We start from the raw sequence: 21,658 nt of genomic DNA on the forward strand, positions 1-21,658 counted from the left end.
GTAATAACTTACATTTCAAAACAAGCACATTGTCATAAAGCTGGTCTCTAAGAAGGTATTGATATAGCTTCACACTTTTTTGAGTAAAATGTTAATATGAACGATTTTTTTTTTTATTTTTTTTTTTCTTTTTCCCAGAGCTAGAGGCAGAGGAATGGTGCAAACATCTCTGCATGGAGTGTCTAGGAACCAGACTCAATGATATAAGTCTTGGGGAACCAGATTTGCTTGCTGCTGGAGTCCAGAGAGAACAAAATGGTAAGTAACTCTTTAGCTGCTCCTAGATCAGCTCTTAGGCGATGTCCTATGTTATCTTTCTTGTGCTTGTGGGAAGGATTTTTACTATTGGCTAAAACATAATATCATTAATAGCTAAATGTTTGAGTGTGGTTTTGAGGCTTAATCCTATTATTCCTACAAATAAAGATGATTAAGTTCCATGCCAGATAGCTCACATAGAGTGACTTCATGTCTTCTTTGCATTCGCTTTTTGCTGTCATAGGAAATTATGACTATAACCCTCCTGGTTCTGGAAACAATGGCTTCTGTGCAGAAGAATAAAACAGCAGTTGTTGTTCCACAGCCTTTAAAAGACATCATGAACATATCAACACTACTCTAGGTCTGCAAAACACATACTTGCTTTAAACTCATACCTGTCTTAAGTAATTAATTCAAGGTCATCTAAATGTTGTCAAATACAGGTGAAAAGGGCAGTGACAGATGCTAGTCAGCATTAAGCATGAGCTTGCAAGTCTTCATATGAAGACTAGTTGGAACAAAACTTTGGATTAGATGTGTACAGGAAGGATGCTAGTGCATGGTACTTGCAATAACAAAAGAAAATCTGCGATTGTCCTTTCATTTAATTCCTATTAATGAACATGATGGCAACACAAAATGTGCTCATTTATTCCTCTCTCTATTACAGCTTTTAATGATTATTACTGTCTTGAAGCTTTTACAAGATCCAACAGCTTTTAACAGAGTAATAAAAAAAACTGCCTCAATGGTCATAAAATATCAAGCCAACTATCATTATAAACAAAAATAAGTAATTAAATTATTGAATAAATAGCACTGTATTAATTATATTGTATTAATTTTGTAGAAGAGTCCAGACATCTCTGAACCTAATGACATAAAATATACAGAAATCTTTAAGAATTCTTTTTCAAACATCAGACGTGTTCAAGTGCGATTTAAAAGAAGTTCAAAATGTTTGTGAAGTTGTTTGCCAGCTATGAGACACAGAACTTAATCTGTAGTCTCAAAATACTTAACAAAGGGAGAGCTACTTATGTAGGAGAGTGCTAATGAGCAGACACTACTCAAAGCATCCTATCAGCTATATGCTCATAGGCTATAGGTATAAAACTCATGCATGCTGTTGAAGAGAAAAGTATGTGAGCAGATGGAACTCCTTCACAAATGCAAAACGGAACAAATCATCAAAAGCATGTGATGTGAGCAGAAAAATAGCTTGAAATTCTTCAAGCTTTCTGCAGTGAATTCATATACTGTCCAGCAGCTTTCAGACATGGATGGCAAATACTACCTTTCATCTTGTTCTGGAAAGAGATTCAGTTACACACACATGACCTCCAGAAGGCATAGATTAGTTTTGTTGTGTGAACTAATCTTGATGCAATTGCCTTGGACTAGAAATTAATTCCAGTGCTATCAACCAATGTATATGAACATAATTAGCATCTTTATTGTTTTAAGTAAATAAATGAAAAGAAACAAAGAAGCAAAGCATGTATTTGTTGTACAAATCAAATGAATAAGAATGCATGATGGGTATTATTAGGTATACTCTTTTAAACCAAGTGGCTGAATATGTATAATTCAAATATTTGATGAGCATCCTCTGTTAAATCATTAGTTACAGTATCTCAGACAAGTAATTCTGGTACCTATGCACTTTCTTCCCCCATCTTTTTTATGCACAATTCTGCATTTTAATAAGCATTTGTAAAAGTCAAAGTTTTTTGAAGCAAAGCAAATTCTGTGTAGGGAGGTTTTTAATCAACTTGGAAGGGGGGAAGTGTACAGAGACTATTCATATGAAATCTAGAATTTTGTTCATTTTGCTGTGCTGTAAGAACCTGCAGTTGAACTCAAATTTCTTTAGCAGATTCCTTCAGTAAAATAGTTGAGTGGAGCCGTGACTTCAGTTCGTATTAGTTATCTTGTTCTGCAAGCATGGCAGTGTCATTCCCCACATGACAGTGTTATGGAAAAGGTGACTAATTGGAGGGTGGAATCAATTTGTGAGTCATGATTGAGAAACAAAAAAAATTCTTGTACATTTTCCCCATATTGTAGCTTTTAAAGGCAAAACCGGAAAACTGTAATTCCAAGGATACCTAAAAACCTTTCAGAAGTATACTGAGCTTTTGCTGACTTTTTGCTGACCTGAAACTGAAAGGTCAAAGTTAATTTTCCAATTTGAAGTTCATGAAAAGTGACTATATGTATGAAACGTCTAAACCTTGCTCTTTGTGAAAATGGCAGACGTGTCACTCTCGGGGTCTTTTGTGTGTGTGTGTGTGTGTGTGTGTGTGTGTGTTAAGTAAAAACTGTACACCAGTATAGTACCTATAGTACTCATTATTTCAAAACGTTTTTCAAGTATGTCAACTTCATATAATTCCTCTTGAGTTACTCAGTGTGTTCATATTTACTTGAAACAGAGATGTGGGAATACTGTTTGTATAACCTGTGATAGAATCATAAAGCCTCAGCATCTAATTTCATGCATGTTCTGTTGCCTGAACCATACAAAGGCTTTCTTTCAGGGCACTGAGCAAGAAATGTCTCTTAGTATCTGAGCAAGACCACAGACTGCATTGTCATAAAGACTACAGTGCTAGTGGTTTTTCAGTTTTAAAAATGTTATATTTTTTTACATTTTAAGAGCTAAAAGCATTTGAATAATGGTGTTTTGCTGTTGATATCTCTCTGATATGGCAGGGTGTTAATAACATCAATCCCAAAAGAACAGGTGTATTAACCATTAATCCCACCTCTTTTAATTCCACTGTCTTTCCCACCATTAATTCCACTGTCTTTTTTTGAATCATTATTTTGCCCTAAAGATTTTCTCAAACGTTTAAAATTTTATATACTTCCTTGATCATAAAAGAACAAACCTATGGGCAATAATATTTTTACTATGCTGTGTTCTTCATCTGTCTAACTACTAGCCTATTCCTGTCCTTAAGGACATTTTCATGATGTACGTTATGTATTTGTAAGGGTATTCATTGGGGGGATCAGGTAAACTTGCTATCACAGGAAAAAAACCTGTGGTTTCTGTTGTATTGATGTGTGGTTTAGCAGCTGTATGTGACCACTGTAGCCAGTGCTTTCAGTTTGCAACATTTGTAAGGACCATAAAAATTGCTACTTATATTTTTTATACCCAAGAATTCACATTTCAGAAAATACTTGGCAAGGAAAATATATTTGCTTTATTGGATTTGTCTAATACCTCTTTTTGTTATATATGAGCCTGTTCGTCTTCCTGCTCTCACTCTTGTGGTTCTGAAATGAGCTTTTGATTTCAGAAGGAAAGACACCTGATTCTTTGTGACACAAATGCAATAATATGGTTTTAAAAACTGTTCCAAAGGCTGGCAAAATTGCTGCTTAGTGTGCAAAGGTTGTGGCTAAAAGACCATACATTCATAAGGCATTTCTGTCATATGAGATTAAAAACTTACGGCAGTGCAGCAATCTGAAAGAGATGGGCTTTTTTTTACAATTCTAAGTTGTTCAGTAGGTGCTAGTGAGATCTATTTTATTGTAGTTGTACTGTTGTGTGACCCTCCAGAACCAAGCAACTCTGCAGTGGTGATAGCTAAAAGAACCAAACTATAGATCTGCACTGGTTATAGCAGAGACCTCTAGCTATTGTGTCTTGCAGGTAGAGAAGACATCTAAGCAATTCTTGTGCAAAGCACATCAGTAACAGAAAGCTTCTTACTGGGTTTCATCTCTGTTATTACTTTCAAGAAGTATTACTGCAAGTCTTGTTGTGTAAACTCTCCTGTAGAAAATGACCCTTAGGTGGTTTTATTTTTACATTTAAGGCTCACAACTAATAGCTGCTTAGTTTGCATTGATACGCAGATTCCAATAAAAGTGAGATTTGGAATGGAGCTTCTGTTACTCTCCAACCATTTTACCTTCTCTCTCCTGCAAATCCAAGTGATTTGTTTGTGTTCCTCAGCCCTATAGCAGCAACCCTGTTTCTGTTTTAATTTATTTTCACACCAGAATCTCTTACTGTTTATGAATGCCCATTTAGATTATTTGATAAAGAATAAAAATATAGTATTGAATCAAAATCAGTAAAGGCTAAATGATCCTGTTCAGGTAACTAATTTAGCATAATGGCAGCGGAGCTGTATATACAATGCTAAGACAAATAATAATGCGCAGTTATAACTTCAGAAAAGAAAACCTGGACTCAGTAATGCTGGATCTGATAACACTGTTGACGAGTTGTTTTCTAAGCAATATCCTGTGATACTGACACACACATTTCATATCCCTTAGGTTTCTTAAGCTGCTGCTAGGAAAAGAAATCTTAAATGTAGAGTGCTGTCTTCATCTGGGAAAATTGGAAACTTCCTTTCCAGCTCTTAATGCATTTAGAAGCTTTTGTAATACACTTCAAAATATAACAACAAAAACAAGTCTATTTTTTTTTAAATCTATTTACCTGCCCGCCTTTTATCATATCTAGAATTTGTTCATGCTTGTGTTTGGTTGGTTGGTTGGTTTTTAAATATCACTATTTCCAACATGGCACTATTTTCTTTCTTTATAAAAGGAGGTAATTCGGAAGAAGTCATCCAAATAGACATTACAGACTATGTTTACTGAGAAAAGAAACCAGAATATTTAATACAATATTGGTTAAAAAAGCATTATATGTGCACAGTGCAAATAAGTTCACTCTTTAAGAACAGGTGCTTCCTTTTGGTGAACTCCGTTCCTAGCTCTTTTGAATGCTAAATGATAACACTACTACTTGCACTAAATCATATTCCATTAAACTTTTCTTGTAAACCTGATATAAACACTGAAGAAAGTAGGCAAATGTAAGGCAATTTTTTAAACTGAAGAAAACGCCTGATCCATCTTTGGTGCTGTAGCTCCGTTATTGTAGGTGTCATGCCTGTGATGTCAATATGATGCTTTTGTATTATGAATTACTGGTTCTTTGGCCTATTTGTTTTATTTATTTTAATGCATTATGAAACTAAATTTTATTTTAGAATTCTGGTAAAGTTTGGAAGATAATTGATTTCTTACTTTTACTTCCTGCCTAATATTTAAATTTTATCTTATAAAATTACTTCCTTTGTAAAGTTTTTCCTCTTTTTCATAACATTTGTTTTACTCGCTTTTTTTCAAAAAAAAAAAAAAAATCCATAGTGCAGCAGTCTTGCTTTCTGGGTTTTAATGAAAGACCATCATTAATTTCTGTTAGCAAAAATGTAGCCTTTCATAGTGAATAACTTCCTTGAATTCTCAGAAGGGGATTATGAATTATTTCTTTATGCTACATCTTGAGATTACAAGCTACAGCCAAAACATAGAGTCTTTGTAATTACTTTCACAAGGATGACTTGGGTTTGGTTATTTTCTAGACTCTGTAGAATCTCTGTTAGTGATTGATTTATTGCATAAATGCATTTTGCTTGTTGTTTATTCATCTTCTGTTATCCTTAATGCATTATTATATTTTGGGATTTGGCTGGGTTTTTTGTTGTTTTGTTGTTTTGTTGGGGTGGTTTTTTTGTGGTTTTGGGTTTGGTGTCTTTTTCATAAACCAAATATAGCAAGCTTTATTCAGAGAAGAAAGGTGTTTACAGTTTTAATGCTGGTTCATCCAGTGAGAGTTCATATTCTTCTCTACTATTTATCAGTGAAACAATTTAAAATAATTTATGTATGGTATGTTTTATATTTTCATTGAGATGTTAATAAATGTTTCCATTTTTAATGGATTCAAAGCAGAAAAATTGCAAGCAAAGGAATAAAATTAATTCTGGAGTCCTGGTTCTTCACTGTGTAAAGCAGGACGGAATCATCCTCATAAACCCGACATACGAATGAACACAAAATGCCCTGACTTTAAGACTTAAAGCTCTTAACCCAGGACACCATGTGAAAGTTAGCCACAGATGGGTGGCAGCAGAAGTCTCAAAGACGGAAGATTTTTTTTTTCCCAGATAGAGATTGAATGTTTGCTTTTAAACCCTTTTCTCATACAGACCCCATCAACCTGCCTGCCTCCTTCTATAAGTATTTTTTCCTCCTATTAAAGCTCAAATGAAACAAAGCATCTTGACTGCAATATTTCAATGTCATCTGGTCAGTTTTCTAAGTGGGATGACTTAGGCAAAGGAATCTGGTCATAAAATGCTAGAACCATTATCTTTGGGCCTCACAGTCATTTTTTTCTTCCCCGGTACAGCTGGACTTGGAGCTGAAAGGCTTAGGGTTTTTTCAGACTTCCTGCCAAGTCTCTGTTTCAGTCAATATGCTTGTTTTAACGAAGACTCTTGTGCTCCTGTGATCTGGAAAACGTTATTAAAGGTCATATTCCTGCCAAAGCCTAAATGCTAAACACCTTTACATGCAGAAAGTGTATGATGAAGTATTGCTCTGCTTATTCAAGGAGATGGGAAAGAGGAGTTACATTGAAAAGAGTGGAATAATAAGTGTCGATATGTCAGCATTTTTTTTTCTCATCCTGGTTCCCCCATTCCCTGAACTTTGCTCTCAGAGATTTTAGAGGAGGGAGGAGGATAGTGATGCTGGATGCTGAGGAACTGCACCTGCTCAGTCTCAGCCTTGTCTTGTTCAACAGGATAGCGTCTCCTTGTTTGGTATCTTCAATCTCCCTTTTTTCTGGATCCCTCATTAGATTTTATCTATTTACATAATCTTACTACCCAGTGAATCATAGAATCATAGGATAGTTAGGGTTGGTAAGGTGAACTGTTGTTATCATACTCATACGCACATAGTGTCTGATCCACAGAAAAGCAGAATATCCTTTTCAATGTGATTCAGAAGATCTGATGAAAGAATTCAGCAGGGATTTCCAAATCTAGCCTATGAATGTTTATTCTTACCTGGATAACTTTAAGGGCAAAACTTGCCACTAAAAATTTAATGATTGTATTATAGTTATCTAGATACCTCTTTTAAATATTTTCTGAAATGGAAAAATTGGACCTTGCATTCCTAAAATCATTTAATAGTATCTGCACCTTTCCATGTCCTAAATTTCCCACTACGCAAAAGCATTAGTTTTTAATTCAAAAACAAATATATATATCCTCAATCTTCTCCAACACATACATTTATATGCTTGCTTTTCTTCCTAATTTGAGTAAGTTCCAACTGTACTACATTTTGCCCTGCAGCTGATGTTCAGTTTAATCAGACATACTTTCTTTACTCTGTGGCACTTCACCTCAGACACTGACCTTCCAAAGTCAGCAAATGTCTCCTGACAGTTTGAGGATACCATATGTCCTGAATACCCTTCATGCAATAATATCCTCAAACACTTCAGAGAAGTTGAGCGTTTCATGATTATCCTGGTAATTTCTACCTTCAGAACAACAGTTTAATGTTTACTTCAGAAAACAGTTGTACCTTTCCATTTTCTCTGCTGTCTGAGGCACTCTGTCATTGAAGACAGGGAAAGAAAGATTTCTGTTCTCACATGGTAGCACTGTTCCCCCATAGGCATACTGTGTGATATCATGTGATGTAAAAGAGAACTAACTGATATGTCAATCATCTGCATCTTCGTTTCAAATAGAGAAGGTAACAATGAGTAACAGCATGACAATGCAAAACTGGAACATAAACTTCTTTTTTATGATAGAAACGTACCTGCAGAGCTCCTAGGCATTTTTGCATGACACACAGATACTGAAAAAGGGCATCTATCTATATCTATCTATCTATCTATCTAGAATATCATTGCAAAGTATAACCTAGCATGTTCTCTACCATTCCCTTCCCAGTGTACTCATTGACTCATACTCCCATGTGTAAGTCCTTGCATTTACTTTAGTAGACATTTGGTTAGAGTTGTGCCCAATGCATTCCACTGAGGGTTAGGGGAAATTCTTTGCAGTGATCTCAGGAGCACATGCTAATCTATTTGTGCTTTGTGTCAGATGGCTTTTACAAAACCTTAGGAGTTTCACACTTTGGACGTTAGTCATAAAATTAAACTTTTAGGGCAAACAGTCATTAGTGTGATTAATGAGAATTAGAGCCTGGGAGAAGAGTTTGAATGGCTATGAGACGAATGAATAAATTGGGGAGTCATTAATAGGACAAAATTAAATTGCCTGAAACAGAATAGCATTGGGGATGAGAAGTGTACTTCTAGCTGCTCATGAGCAGTTCCCTGCTTCCATTAATTCCTCACCCAAACTTTTGCTACTATATTATCTCTCTCTCCCTCATATTCCCATTTCTAACATATTTTATATTAACTCACTTATTTGTAATATTTTCACTGACTTTTCATAAAAGTGTGTATATATATATATACATATCAAATGTTTTAAAAATAGAGCCATAGTATTTGTGATATTGAATGTCAAACAATGGGAAGCTGGGTCTAATTTTGACTATTTTGATAAATTTCTCTCACTTTATTCCTCTTCTGATTATTTTAAATTCCTTCCTAATTTTTATGAGAAAATTCAGTTCAAATGGTGGCATAAAAATGTACCACACCAAGCTGTAATTCGTTTATCAAGTAGTTAGAGACAAGTTTCTGATCAGGTATCGCTTTAAAGTACATTTTCCCAGTACTGATTGTTGAGTGAGCATTGCATTTACTCATACTTTAAATTGTTCTTAACTTTTTTATCAACACCCCTCAGTGCAGTACTATTAACATTTTGTATTTCTATCCTACGTCAAAACTAAAAGAAAATTGTGAGAGGAAGTTGTGAATCAGCTGCAATCTCCCATATTATGCTATTAAGCCCCTAAGATTTCAGTGCCTTTAGAGTTAAAATATAGGCTAGCACTTTCAACTCTACAACTTGAAATTTAACTGACATTTTCATTCTTCATAGAAGCAACCTATACAAACATTAGTTATTCTTCAAAGAAAATTGAATTTTGATTTAAAATTCTGCTGCTGTTGCTGTGGTGTAATTCCTTCCATGTGAGTTAATGGTGTTTTATATCATCTTGTGTTGTTTTCTTTTTCTCCCTTTTTTTTAAGGATACTTTTTGCATCGCTTGTTAGATCAAATGCAATTCAGGCACTTCAGAAAATTGTTAATGCCCTTTCCCTCTTACTGCAATGAGTGCACTTTGCAGTGAAAGAGCAGCTGATAGCAGTTGATGTCATGACCATAATAATATATCATGTTGAATCAGATTTCTCAAGAAAGCAACAGATTATTTAAAATGTTATTAATTTGACAGATGATAATGACTTGGCAAATAAATAGAAATTGAACACAAGGAACATAATTATTAACAAGCTTTGATAAGTAAACCTGGGTTTGCTATTTTAAGTACAGGCTTTTTAAGGGACAATGGTTTGTCAAGATACCTATAGTTCTATTCTTTGAGAGAGGAGTGTCTATCAGAGGTCAAGTCATTGTGAATTTTGATTTGCAAAGAGTTGTTGACCTTAATGTGAGGAAAAAAGACTTCACTTAACTTGCTGGGGACATATGTCAGGGGGATATGTCAGAGGGACATATGTCAGAGGGACATCGCAGATCATCTGTGAAAGATGTTTCAGTCTTACTCCACCAATGTACACTATCAAGGCTTCTTTAATATCAGTGGATCCTCTCCTCTGTTCAAAGCTAGAAACTGGACCTTGATTTCTGAACCAGCAGCACCTAAAGACATATTGATTTTTTTTTTTTTTCTCAGTATAAAATCTTGCTTTAACTGGCCATATCTTATTCTGTGTTTGTTTCTTGCAGAACGATTCAATGTATATCTTATGCCTACACCAAATTTAGATATCTATGGGGAATGTACAATGCAGATCACACATGAAAACATCTATCTCTGGGACATCCACAATGCCAAGGTCAAGTTGGTCATGTGGCCTCTGAGCTCTTTGAGGAGATATGGACGTGACTCAACTTGGTTCACATTTGAGTCTGGAAGGTAAGAATTAATGAGAAACAGCAAGAAGAAATAAGCAGTGGTTTTGGGAAATCAGTCTGATAAGTTAGATTAGCCTTTCATTATAAAGAAAGATGAAATATATGGCCTTTCCATAGACTTTAGTTTGTTGATTACCTTGCAATATATTCAATCCAGTGTTTGAAATAAATGTTAGTATATCTTATGTTTAAAATGAGCTTAAGCTTCCTTTGACTTTCATTTAACTGCAGTTGAATTGTCATTCTAAAGGTTTATGAGTCTCACTGTGCTTAAACACTGGTGTAGTATAATTTGAGTATTTTTGATGTAGAATAAATTAATTCTGGATCATGAAAAAGGCTCATCACACAGTGTGAATGGAATAATTTCCATTACAATAGTTATTACTCTTTTTTGATGTTCTTGATGAGCGATTACCACCCTGGAGTATAATTGCAAGCAGGAGTACAGAGAACACTGTGAACTCATAAAAAGGCTAGCTCTTTTTTCTGCCTGTTTTAATCCTCTTTGCCATTTCCATCCTCAGATCAGTTTTAAATGTCCATGGATCTCTGTTTTGCCTCCCTTTCATATCTTTTTAATGCATTTCATATCTTGCCATTAGATCCACTGCCTTACATATGAAACACTGCATGTCTGTGCAGAAATTACTCTGTTTATCTCTGTGTTTGGTGATGTTCTATCTTGTATTTCATGGTTCTAGACTCTACCTCATAAAGTTTGTCATACTCCCTTATGTGGAGCCTGAATTTTCTGAAGCAATCTGAAATCACAAGTGTCTCTTCACTCTTGGGTTAGCCACGCAATCTTTATATGCATTTGGCTGTGTGCTAATTCAATTAGCAAATATTCCCAAAAGTACAGTTCGTGATCTCAAACAAAAGCATGGGTCAGTTCAATCTTACAGCCCAAGGAGGTAATGACCAACATTCCTCTTCAGTCTCTTATAGATGGAGTTACCACTTAGCTTGTAACTGTATATTCAGACTGATGTCACCTGAGCATTTTAGTGCTCTGTTACTTTTCTGTGATGATTTCACCACTACAATCCATATTGTCCTGGGTTCAGCTGTAGCAGTCATTTTTCTCTTTCTTAGTAGCTGGCGCAGTGCTGTGTTTTTGACTTTCAGCCTAGGAACAATGCTGATAGCACCGATGTTTTTAGTTGTTGCTGAGTAATGTGTACTCTGACCATAAATCAGAAGGGAAAGCCCAGATCACTGATTGGGTCAGGCTAGCTATCGGTTGGCGGGTGGTGACCAATCGTATTCTTTCCCCTTGTTATTTTCCTTATCATTATTATTATTGGTGGTAGCAGCAGTGGTTTGTGTTATACCTTAGTTACTGGACTGTTCTTATCTCAATCCATGGAAATTACATTCTTTCGATTCTCCTCCCCATCACTCCAGGAGTGGAGCAAGGAGGAAGGGTGGGGAGTGAGCGAGTTGCTGCGTAGTTATGAGTTACCGGCTGGACTTAAACCACGACACATATAAACATCACTACTTTTTATTATTTAATATTTTTTTTCCTAAAAAATAGCAATGGCTGACCCCTGTTTCAGTTTACTTTCAATGAAATTATACTGTGGGACTCATTCAAATGTACACTTTTAACAAGAATGCTTTGCTAAATCATTCCTTCCCCTAATTCTCAAACTACCTCATGTGAAACTAGTTCAAGTGGCACACCTACACAGTGCTATAAAGCGAGTAAAATGCCAAAATCACTGCCTGAAGCCCACCATATTATTCTGGGGAAAACAAAGCACGCAAGCAAGCAAAGAAGCAAAACCCCTAAGATTAACTTAATCCTATTCTTTATGAATAAACCATTCATTTGATTCTTTGGCTAAATTTATATTTACAAGTATGCATTTTATTAAAGGGGAAGAGTTTATTTTTTAATAAAAATGTAATGCTTGAAGACTTACTAATGTTTCTTATTCAGAGTAGTATATCTATCTGTGAATAGACCCATTTCTTTTAATTGATTCTGAAGGAAACTATCTTCAGAAATGCAAATCATCATTAACTAAAATTAAACTGGTAAAGCTAATTCATATTAGTCACTTAAGGGTGACTTTGTATACATGCCTCAAAGTGTGTGTCATTCTCTACAGTGTTTTAATTACGAAAAAAGTCATACGATATTATAGTGAAATTCTTTTTTTGCAAGATAGTTGCTTTCTGTACTGCTCTATTTTTATTTATGTCACATCAGTACTAACGAACTATATGTAATGATTGTATACATTCAAGTAAAAATGTGACTTATCTCTGCCTTTTCAAGCCCCTTACAGTATTTTAATTCCATACTAGTATCTGAATATCCTCTTCCGCTACAATCCATGGACCATGCAACCTGGTGAAAATTGGATTGTTTTCCTGTATTTTATTATTATGAGCTAGCACTGCCTTTATCTGTCATGCTTTATTGTCTTTGATATGATTCCTCCCTATTGCTTGCTTGGGAGTGCTTTATCCGTCTGATTTGGAAATGCATAAAGACTAGATTTAGACTGACAGAAAAATGTAGAGGTAAAGAATACAACTAGAGAAAAGTCAGTATCTTCAATAACATCTGAAGACTGTATAGAGCAACACTAACCCTTATTTTGAAATCTTGTGATTTGTTTGGGGTTATATTTTTATTTTTTATTCAGCATCTTTCTCATATTTCTGAGCATGATTTTCTTTGTCCCCTCATCTGCTAGTACCTTAATACAGTTTATTCCTGATGTATGCTGTCTTATCAGAAGTGAAGCACTTATCAGTGTTTTAGGAGAATGTTATGCAGTAAAAGTGTAGTTGCTTTAATTTTTCCCTGAGGCTTAAATATTAAATGTAGGCAATTGCTTTAAAGGAAATATTTTTAGTAGGTTCTTATTTTTTACAGAGTTTTAGCTGCTATGCACTATGTGTATATGAAGTTTGCATGAACATTAAGAGTTCACTTTTATATATTTATTATCCATCCTCACTTTTGGAATTACATCATTTTAAGAAAATAAATCCCTCCCATTAAAATAAATTGAAATATTCTATCCATGTACATATTTGCAAAGAGATTATATGATAAATATAATGATGAAAATTGAGCTTCCTGACAATTAAATCTATCTTTTAAGAAATATATGACTTTGCATTTAAAGGGAATATGTACTCAAATATATAAAACTAAACTGTTTGCTTGTCTAATGAAATATAAAAACTACATGATTTGGAGGATGTAATTTCTCCTCTGTGGGAGGAAGGAACACATTTTTTAAACTCCCAGATTTTTTTGTTTAGTTTTGCACTAAATTGGAATTTGTAAATATGTACATTTGCACGACCTATGAAGTTAGATATATCCTTATTTTTCATTATTTAGTGGACCAATAAAAGCATATATTTCTTTCACGTTGATTTACTTAATTTGTATTCTTCCCTATCCAAACTCTGCCAAGATTTGTGGAAGCACAGTTTTGTGTGGCTTACTTCAATACTAGGTAGAGAGATTCTCATTATTTGAAGTACCTGATTAGAGCTAATCCTATGGGTTGTATCCATCAATCAGAAAATAGTAATTCACAACTCCATTAGCACTACAGTAACTTTGTACTGATTAATAACATGCACCTAACACAGTGAATTCCACAGTATTTCTGAGCATCTGAGGTAGGAGCCTATCATTTACTTTTCCAAGAGCTAGGCTTTCTACCTAAGCAGCTTTGGACTGGCCTGCTGGCTTCTGCTGAGATAATTAACTTCATAGTAACTAGTATGGGGCTATGTTTTGGATTAGTGCTGGAAACAACATTGATAACACAGGGATGTTTTTGTTACTGCTGAGCAGTGCTAACAGAGTTAAAGCCATTTCTGATTTTTGCCCCACCCCACCAGCGAGTAGGCTTGGAAGGGGACAGAGCTGGGACAGTTGGCTCTAACTGACCAAAGGGGGATCCCATACCATATGGCATCATGTTCAGCAGTGAATCTGGGGAAAGAAGGAAGAGGGGGAAGTTCAGAGTGATGGCATTTGTCTTCCCAAGTAACCAAGTGATGGATCCCGGCTTTCCAGGGGATGGCTGAATACCTGCCTGCCCATGGGAAGTGGTGAATGAATTCCTTGTTGTGCTTTGCTTGCAGTCACAGCTTTTGCTTTGCCTATTAAACTGTCTTTATCCCAACCCACGAGTTTTCTCACTTTTACCCTTCTGATTCTCTCCCCCATCCCACTGAGTGGGAGGGAGTGAGCTGTTGCGTGATCCTTAGTTGCCAGCTGGGGTTAAACCATGGCAACAGTTTTAGTGTTGAATCATCTATGAGTCAACAGGATTTCCTTAATTTATGGACATGGATAGTGTTCAGACACCTCATTCTCATTATTTAGGGTATAGAATATGTTGGACATACTGCGCCTAAGAATGCAATTGATCTGCACAAATGCACGTTCTTCTCTTCAGACTTTTGGAACTGCTGCTCTACGTACGCAGGTATTTTTTTCCCTGACTGACTGATTATAAACCCCTGAAATGGGAAGTGTGCTCCTTATGGAACCACCCACCTAACTGTCCAGATGAAGGTACTGTAAATTTGCACTGCATTGCATTAATTGCATGCAGTACAAGAAACATAGCACAGAAGTAGTAAAACAGGTACAGATGACATATCTCATAGTCAAGATCAGGTGTGAAGACAGTGTTTTCAGACTCTTGCTGAAGTTACAGGATTCATTTTGCTGATGTTGTAAACCAAACAATCCATAACAAAGACCATAAGCAATGTTTAAAATTCACTGGCTGGAACTGCAAAAGGCAGTTTTCCAAGCTTTCCTTTTATCAAAACAATCTGACGGAGGCATAAGAATTGATGCCTAAGAATTCAGAATTGAGGCATTGAGAAAAATAAACACAGATGGACTTTTTGTTCAATTTGAAATGTTCATTCTTTTGCTCTACAGCAATTCTGCCATTTACGTTAAACAGTATTTTCTATGTATGGAAGCTGTCTAGTCAACTCCTTAAGCACTGGTCATAAGTATATTAAAAAAAAGCCAAAGTCAAGTTGAAATCTAGTTAAACACAATTAGGGGATGAGCTGTGGAAACCCCAGCCAAACCTTGTCAAGTACTGTACTTTTCCAGCTGAGGAGAACTTGAAGGCAGTAGGTTTGTACTTGGAGTTTCAAGAACAGGAGCCTCAAATGTATGACACAATCTCTTTGCCAAAGTATATTTTCTTATGTGTTGTAAACAAGACATTGAATTTTCAATGGTTTCAAGTATTGCCAAGTTTATTCATGATATGCATTTAACCCATTTAACCATACTGGACTATTCCTTCTTTATTTGCCTTTGATTTTGTTTTTTTGATTCATCAGAGAAAATCTAATGAAATGTGGTATTCTCTGTCATTTCTAAGATCTGGAATCTTTATTTGGTGTAGTAAAATATTAATCTCAATCACTGCAGAGTGGTGACATGAGAATTTCTCAGGACTTTTATTTCCCCTTTATGAGACCCAAGACTGCCATACCTATTTTCTCAGTGGTAGATACACAGATGCTACACTACATGCAGAAAGTTCAGTGTTTGCTTCAGGCACTACATCTGACTGAAATCTTTCATTTGTCTGACAGTCTTCTGTGGCAATTTTTGGTATTAATATGAAATTTATTAGTCAATTAACCCTTAAAGTTAAGCTACAGAAAACAGCCTCTTTTTTCCTTTATGTGGCGAGAGTTCCCTTATTGTATGTGCCTCATGAGACCATTGTTCTGGGACTTCATACACTGTGTAGGTATGAACTCAGGTCTATACCTGCCTGAAGAGAAGCCTTCAACTCCTGATTGCTGGTGGATTATCTAAATTGCGGATTAAGATTATCAAGGGTTTATTATGGAATTATAAATTATATGTTATAAATTATTCTAAGTAACATTATAAATCATAAGCTTGTAGTAGAATTTGTAAGTCGCTTTGGGTTGAGCAGCAGTATGAACACCCATGTGCAGATGCATATATATCTGAAATAAATAGTTATTTATAAAAATGAGTTGCATGTTTAACTCATCTACAGGACTCTTAATCTGTTTTAGATCATGGTGCCTAATCTAAAAGCTCTTTTACAAGCAAAAGCTAATAGAGCTCATTCTAAGTGATTTACAAAGTACCCATTTCATTTTTCTCTCTGCCAAGGCTCCTATCAGACTGCTCTAGAACTGGTAAATCAGAGTGAGTTCCACCAAAACTCACATAACAGTGAAATTCTCCACAGTATATCTGAACATGGCAAACAGACAGAAGGGTTTATATATAACCTTCTTTATCCTAAATTTCTATTTTAACTTCTGCATTTTTCATCCCTGTTTTGAAAATTCAGCCATGATATACCCACCTACAAAAGATTTTCTTAAACTGTCAAAGAATGCCTGAACCATTACACTTTGCTGTGAAAGCTATAATTTTGATGAGTGTCCTGGGTTCCGCAGTAGCAGTCATGTTTTTCCTTTGTGTTAACTGGTGCAGTGCAGTGTTTTGACTTTCAGCTCGGGAACAGAGCTGATAACAAGGATATTTTGGTTTGGCCAAGGACTTTGTGAGGCTCATGCTCTGCCAGGGAGGAAGGGAAGCCAGGAGGAAGCAGAGACGGGGCGCCTGACCCAGGCTAGCCGGGGAGGTATTCCATACCACAGCACATCATGCCTGGGGTGAGGGGTAACTGGGAGTTACCCGGAAGGACAGGGGCTTCCGGGTGGAACTCGTTTTCTTGGCCGGTGGTATCGTATTCTCTTCCCTTGTTATTTTCCCTTATCATTGTTTTAGCTGATAGTAGCGGTGGTGATTTGTTGCTGGACTGTTTTTGTCTCAACCCGTAGGAGTTGCACTCTCTCGATCCTCCTCCCCGTTCCTCCGGGAGCGGGGAAGGGGAGAGCCCCGGTGCGGGGAGGCGGGGGGGGGGGAGACGGACACGGACCTCGATTGTTGTCAGCTCGGCACCACTCACTGGGAGTGAGTGAACAAGCTACCTGACTGGGTTTAAACCACGACAATGAGAAAAATAAAGGCATCTCAAAAAAAAGACAACATATTGAAATAATAAAGTTACATTTATTGAGCTTGAATTAATCAGAAATAGATCAAGTCAGTGACTCCTAGGACAGGGCAGCAAACCCCACAGCTGAATTTTTATAACATTGTCATGAACATATTGATAGGAATGAGCACATCACTAATTCATTAATTCACCATTGCATAAACAGTAAATTGCCTGGTGAATTTGTACTGAATTAAACGTATGCAGTTAGGAAAAAAGTTACTTTAAGTTTGTCCAGTTAACACAGAAGACAAGCAACTCAGAAGTGAAGCCATAATCTCTGTGGTATCTATAGAAGTGGTTCCTATGTGCACTTTTTACAACACAGAGGGTGCAGCGTGAGTTTTCAGCTGATCCCTAGATATCCAGTATCATTGGCCTAATTCAAATGTTACAAAGGTTTTTAATGAAATTGCCAAGAATTGTATTGTTTTTGTCTAATGTATCAGCAGAGAGCATGTTATGCTCTGTCTCATGATCCTGAGATAACATGAACTGTGCCTTTCAGTTGAAGTGCACAATTTGCCTTCTCCCTTCATAGGACAGTTGTATGTCATAATCAAAATAAGACTTGTTTTATTATTTTTAGACCAGCTGCCATTTTGCTTTCAGATGGCTTTGCACCCATGCTTGAGCCCAGAAAATTTGTTATTAACTAACCATATTCTAATTGTTCTTTTCCATACATGTGCTCTCCTGTAAGCATGAATTGTTGGACTAATATTCCTGATGCCAAATGTAATTAATAAGATTATTGCTGTGTAATGTATGAGCAGAGAAGAAGCAGATGAAATAATTCATACATTCTAAATCGCATTAGGACTCGCTTATTGTTTCAACTCTACATTTTAACCTTTGAATTCCGCACTGAGTAATAGCAATAATTAATCTCATATGGCAGTTCTGAATAACCTGCCCCAACAGCAGGTTTGTTTCTCTCCAAGAGTCATAATAACAGAATAACATTTAAGCTTCTCCCTCAAAATACAGGAAGATTGAAATATGTCAGATTTGAAAGGTAAAAAAATGCTTTAAAAGGCCCCATTTAAACAACAGCAAAACTCAAAAACACATATATACAAAATATGTAATTTTTAATATCCTTTATTTTTATTTAATACAATTTACAGTAAGAGCCAGAGTGTCTATTTTAGCATGTAAATACTGTTGCATATCTCCCTCACCAAGCCTATTTGCATGAGCTAATTAAAAATGCTGAAACTGGGCACCTAATTATCTGTACAGACAGTAGAAGAGTGTTAAACACTTCACAAGGGCAATCCAGAAGGCCACGTTTTGCACAGAGGACCACCTAGCCAGCCGGCATGCTAAGCACAAATAAATCCTTCTTTTCTTCAAAGCTTATAAATGTAGTATCATCGATTGAGGAGGAGGTTTGGAATATCCTCTGTGCTCAGCCTATATACTGTACAGATACAGAAGCAGGTAAGCAAAATGCAAAAGCTGGAATTTGCACAACAAAAGAGCCTTACTCATTAATATGTAGGAACCTGTGCAAACCCCTGTTTACACACATACACGTGGAGTATTATGCAGAAGCATAAAGGGGCACGGTTTTAAATCTTTGTAGGCTTTATTTGTTGTCAATAACACTTTTTCCTCCACTTCAGGTGGCAAATAGGTTTATTCTAAATGTTATTTTAGTGTGTGAATGGTTCTCTCTTGTTTGTCACATGTGAGAAATTGCAGTGGAAGTTTGATTTTTCCCTCAGTCTTGGGATGGTTATACTGGAATCAAGTTGAGTATAGCGTGACTGCCAGTCACAGCTTGTGAGCTGAGAATGCTGCTTTAGCAAGATTGTCTTGGAAGGATTCATAGAATTATAAAGTCATAGAACAGCAGGGTTAGAAAGGACCTTAAAGATCATCTAGTTCCAACCCCCTTGCTATAGGCAGGGACACCTTCCACTAAAACAGGTTGCTCAAGGCGCCATCCAACCTGGCTTTGAACACTGGCAGGGATGGGAAAACTGCAGCTTCTCTGGGCAATCTTTTCATGTGTCTCACCATCCTTGTAGTGAATAATTTTTTCCTACTATTTAATCTAAATCTTCCCTCTGTCAATTTAAAGCCATTCCCCCTTGTCCTGACACTAGATGCCCTTATAAAAAGTCACTCATATTTCTTGCAGGTCCCCTTTAGGTGTTGGAAGGCTACTCTAAGGTCTCTCTGAGCGTTCTCTTCTCCAAACTGAACAAGCCCACCTGTCTCAGCCTGTCTTCATAGGAGAGGTGCTTCAGTCCTCTGATCATCTTCTTGGCCCTCCTCTGGACTCACTCAAGCAGTTCCATGTCGCTCTTGTGTTGGGGGCCCCCGAGCTGAATGCAGGTGGGGTCCCATGAGAGCAGAGTAGAGGGGGAGAATCACTTCTCTTGACATGCTGATCACGCTGGTTTGGACGCAGCCTAATAGCTACCTAATATCTGCCTAATTCCTTCTGTTCTTTCAGATAACATTAATTCACTGTTCTAACAATTAATAAACTCACTTATAAAATGCCCATTGACATCTTTTTGTTTATCTTTACTTAAAATGTAGCTTTTCTGGAGGATAAGGTTACCCAGTAACTTCTTTGCTTCAAAAAGAGGTCAGTGAAGTCAGTTTGGCCTTTACTGTCATTCACTGATATATAGAAGTTCCACAAATACTTCTGTATTCTGGCTATGGTAATAGTGTAAGAACAAAACCTAGTGTGGAAATTTCCAAGGTGATTCTTTTTTTTCAGTAGCTGTATTCTGGCTTTTCATTAGCAAGTTGAATACCATTACCAACAGAGCTTTATAGATATATATATGTGTGTATTTTAGATACATATTTTCAAACATATATATATATTCCAAATTTACATATTGGTCTCCGTGCACACATGACTGTTTTGGAAGATGTGAGTAACTGTTACTTACTTTTTAATATCTTTTTCTTTTGCTTTAGTGTTTTATAAATTTTGTTTGCAAAACTCAATAATCATGAAGGTAATGATTATTTTCATCCATTAACTTAATTAATTTCATTAATTTTGACATTAGTTAGAAAAAATCTACTCTTCTGTAGAAAGCTATAGATAAACAAAATCAAGACAATGGCATTGAAGGCAAATTAATGAGGAGCTTGCATTCACTTGCTTTTTGTGTTAAAATGACAAACCAGGGAATACCTGGGATATTTTATATCTAAAAAGCTCTTGTCACATTGGGGAGATGGAGAGCACTTTATAGGCAGTGCCTACTCAGCAGCATTCTGGAAGAGTCAGGCTATTTTAGAGGTGTATTTGACTGGTCACACACACTCCTTTAAGCTTCCCCTTATTTATAAGGTAGCAAAGGAAAGTTTGTCCCTTAGCCCCTGTTAGAGGAAATGCTATTAGCTGCTGTGTCCCTCCTAATAGAACTTTTTTGCCATCACAGTAAGTTATTACTATTATTGCGCTATTAATAATGCTGTACTCTGTGATGTGTGATTTATTTCTTCTGTGAGTAGTCATTTGTCACACATTTTCTAAAAAGCTTCCATCTTATTAGAAAGAGGGGAGGGAGGGGCAGCATCTAATGGAATCCCTCAATCTCAGTGACTCCAAGCATCATTTGATCTTTCTGACTTTTTGGAATAAAACTCAGTACTGTTCTATAATTCACTGAGGTGCTTCATCTACTTGATTATCCTGTCAGTGGCCAAAAAGTCAAATATATGTACTTGCATGGCTTGCTTGAATCAGATTTTGCACACAGATTTTCACATTGTTGCACTTTTTCTTTTTTCTTTTTTTTTTTTTTAAATCTCTGTCCAACTTGGAAAATATTCATCCTTTAAAATGATATTTTGGATGATCCCCAGTACGCTTTCTGAAAACAATATTTTGGAGTGAATGACAGAAGAGATTTTATTTTCCTGAAATCTGTGCTATTATGGCTGAAATATCATCAAATGGATTATCAAACTAAATAAAAATTGTCATCACTTACTGTAAAACTGCATTTATTAGTATGCAGCATTCGGACTCTAAAAAACTCTGACCATACGTATCATTTACTGTTAGGAATGGGAGTGAAGGAATTGGATGCGAGTGTTAGGAATTGTGTGTGAGGGCACTCTGGCTGCGACATCTGTCACCCCATTGATCGCCAGGGTTGATTTGGCTGATCTGGCTGGCTAGGCGTGTGTCCGCTTCCTCCCTCACCACTCCACGTGCGTCCCTCCCAAAGCTGCACACTCAGTTGAAGAGGACGACCTTCCTTGATACAGGCGGTACCGTTCATCAGTCACGGGTATACGGTAGCTGTGCTCCACTGCTACAACCTCCAAACAAGATCAAGGTCCAGTTGTAGGAGAACGTAGGGTAGTCAAGCTTCCAAG

General features: G+C 36.4%; 1 protein-coding gene across 1 annotated transcript in view; it reads left to right on the forward strand.

The window, feature by feature from the left end:
* The window catches only part of DOK6 (docking protein 6), a 244,715-nt gene that overhangs the window by 143,722 nt on the left and 79,335 nt on the right, over positions 1-21,658 (forward strand). The window contains exons 4-5 of the mRNA XM_062633085.1: positions 139-258; positions 10,017-10,206. Coding sequence (XP_062489069.1) covers positions 139-258; positions 10,017-10,206 — 310 coding nt within the window. The remainder of the gene's footprint in view (positions 1-138; positions 259-10,016; positions 10,207-21,658) is intronic.

The sequence above is a fragment of the Pezoporus occidentalis genome, unplaced genomic scaffold (genome assembly GCF_034315485.1).
Source record: "Pezoporus occidentalis ecotype Australia unplaced genomic scaffold, CSIRO_AGI_Poc_V1 ctg4, whole genome shotgun sequence".
NCBI lineage: Eukaryota > Metazoa > Chordata > Aves > Psittaciformes > Psittacidae > Pezoporus > Pezoporus occidentalis.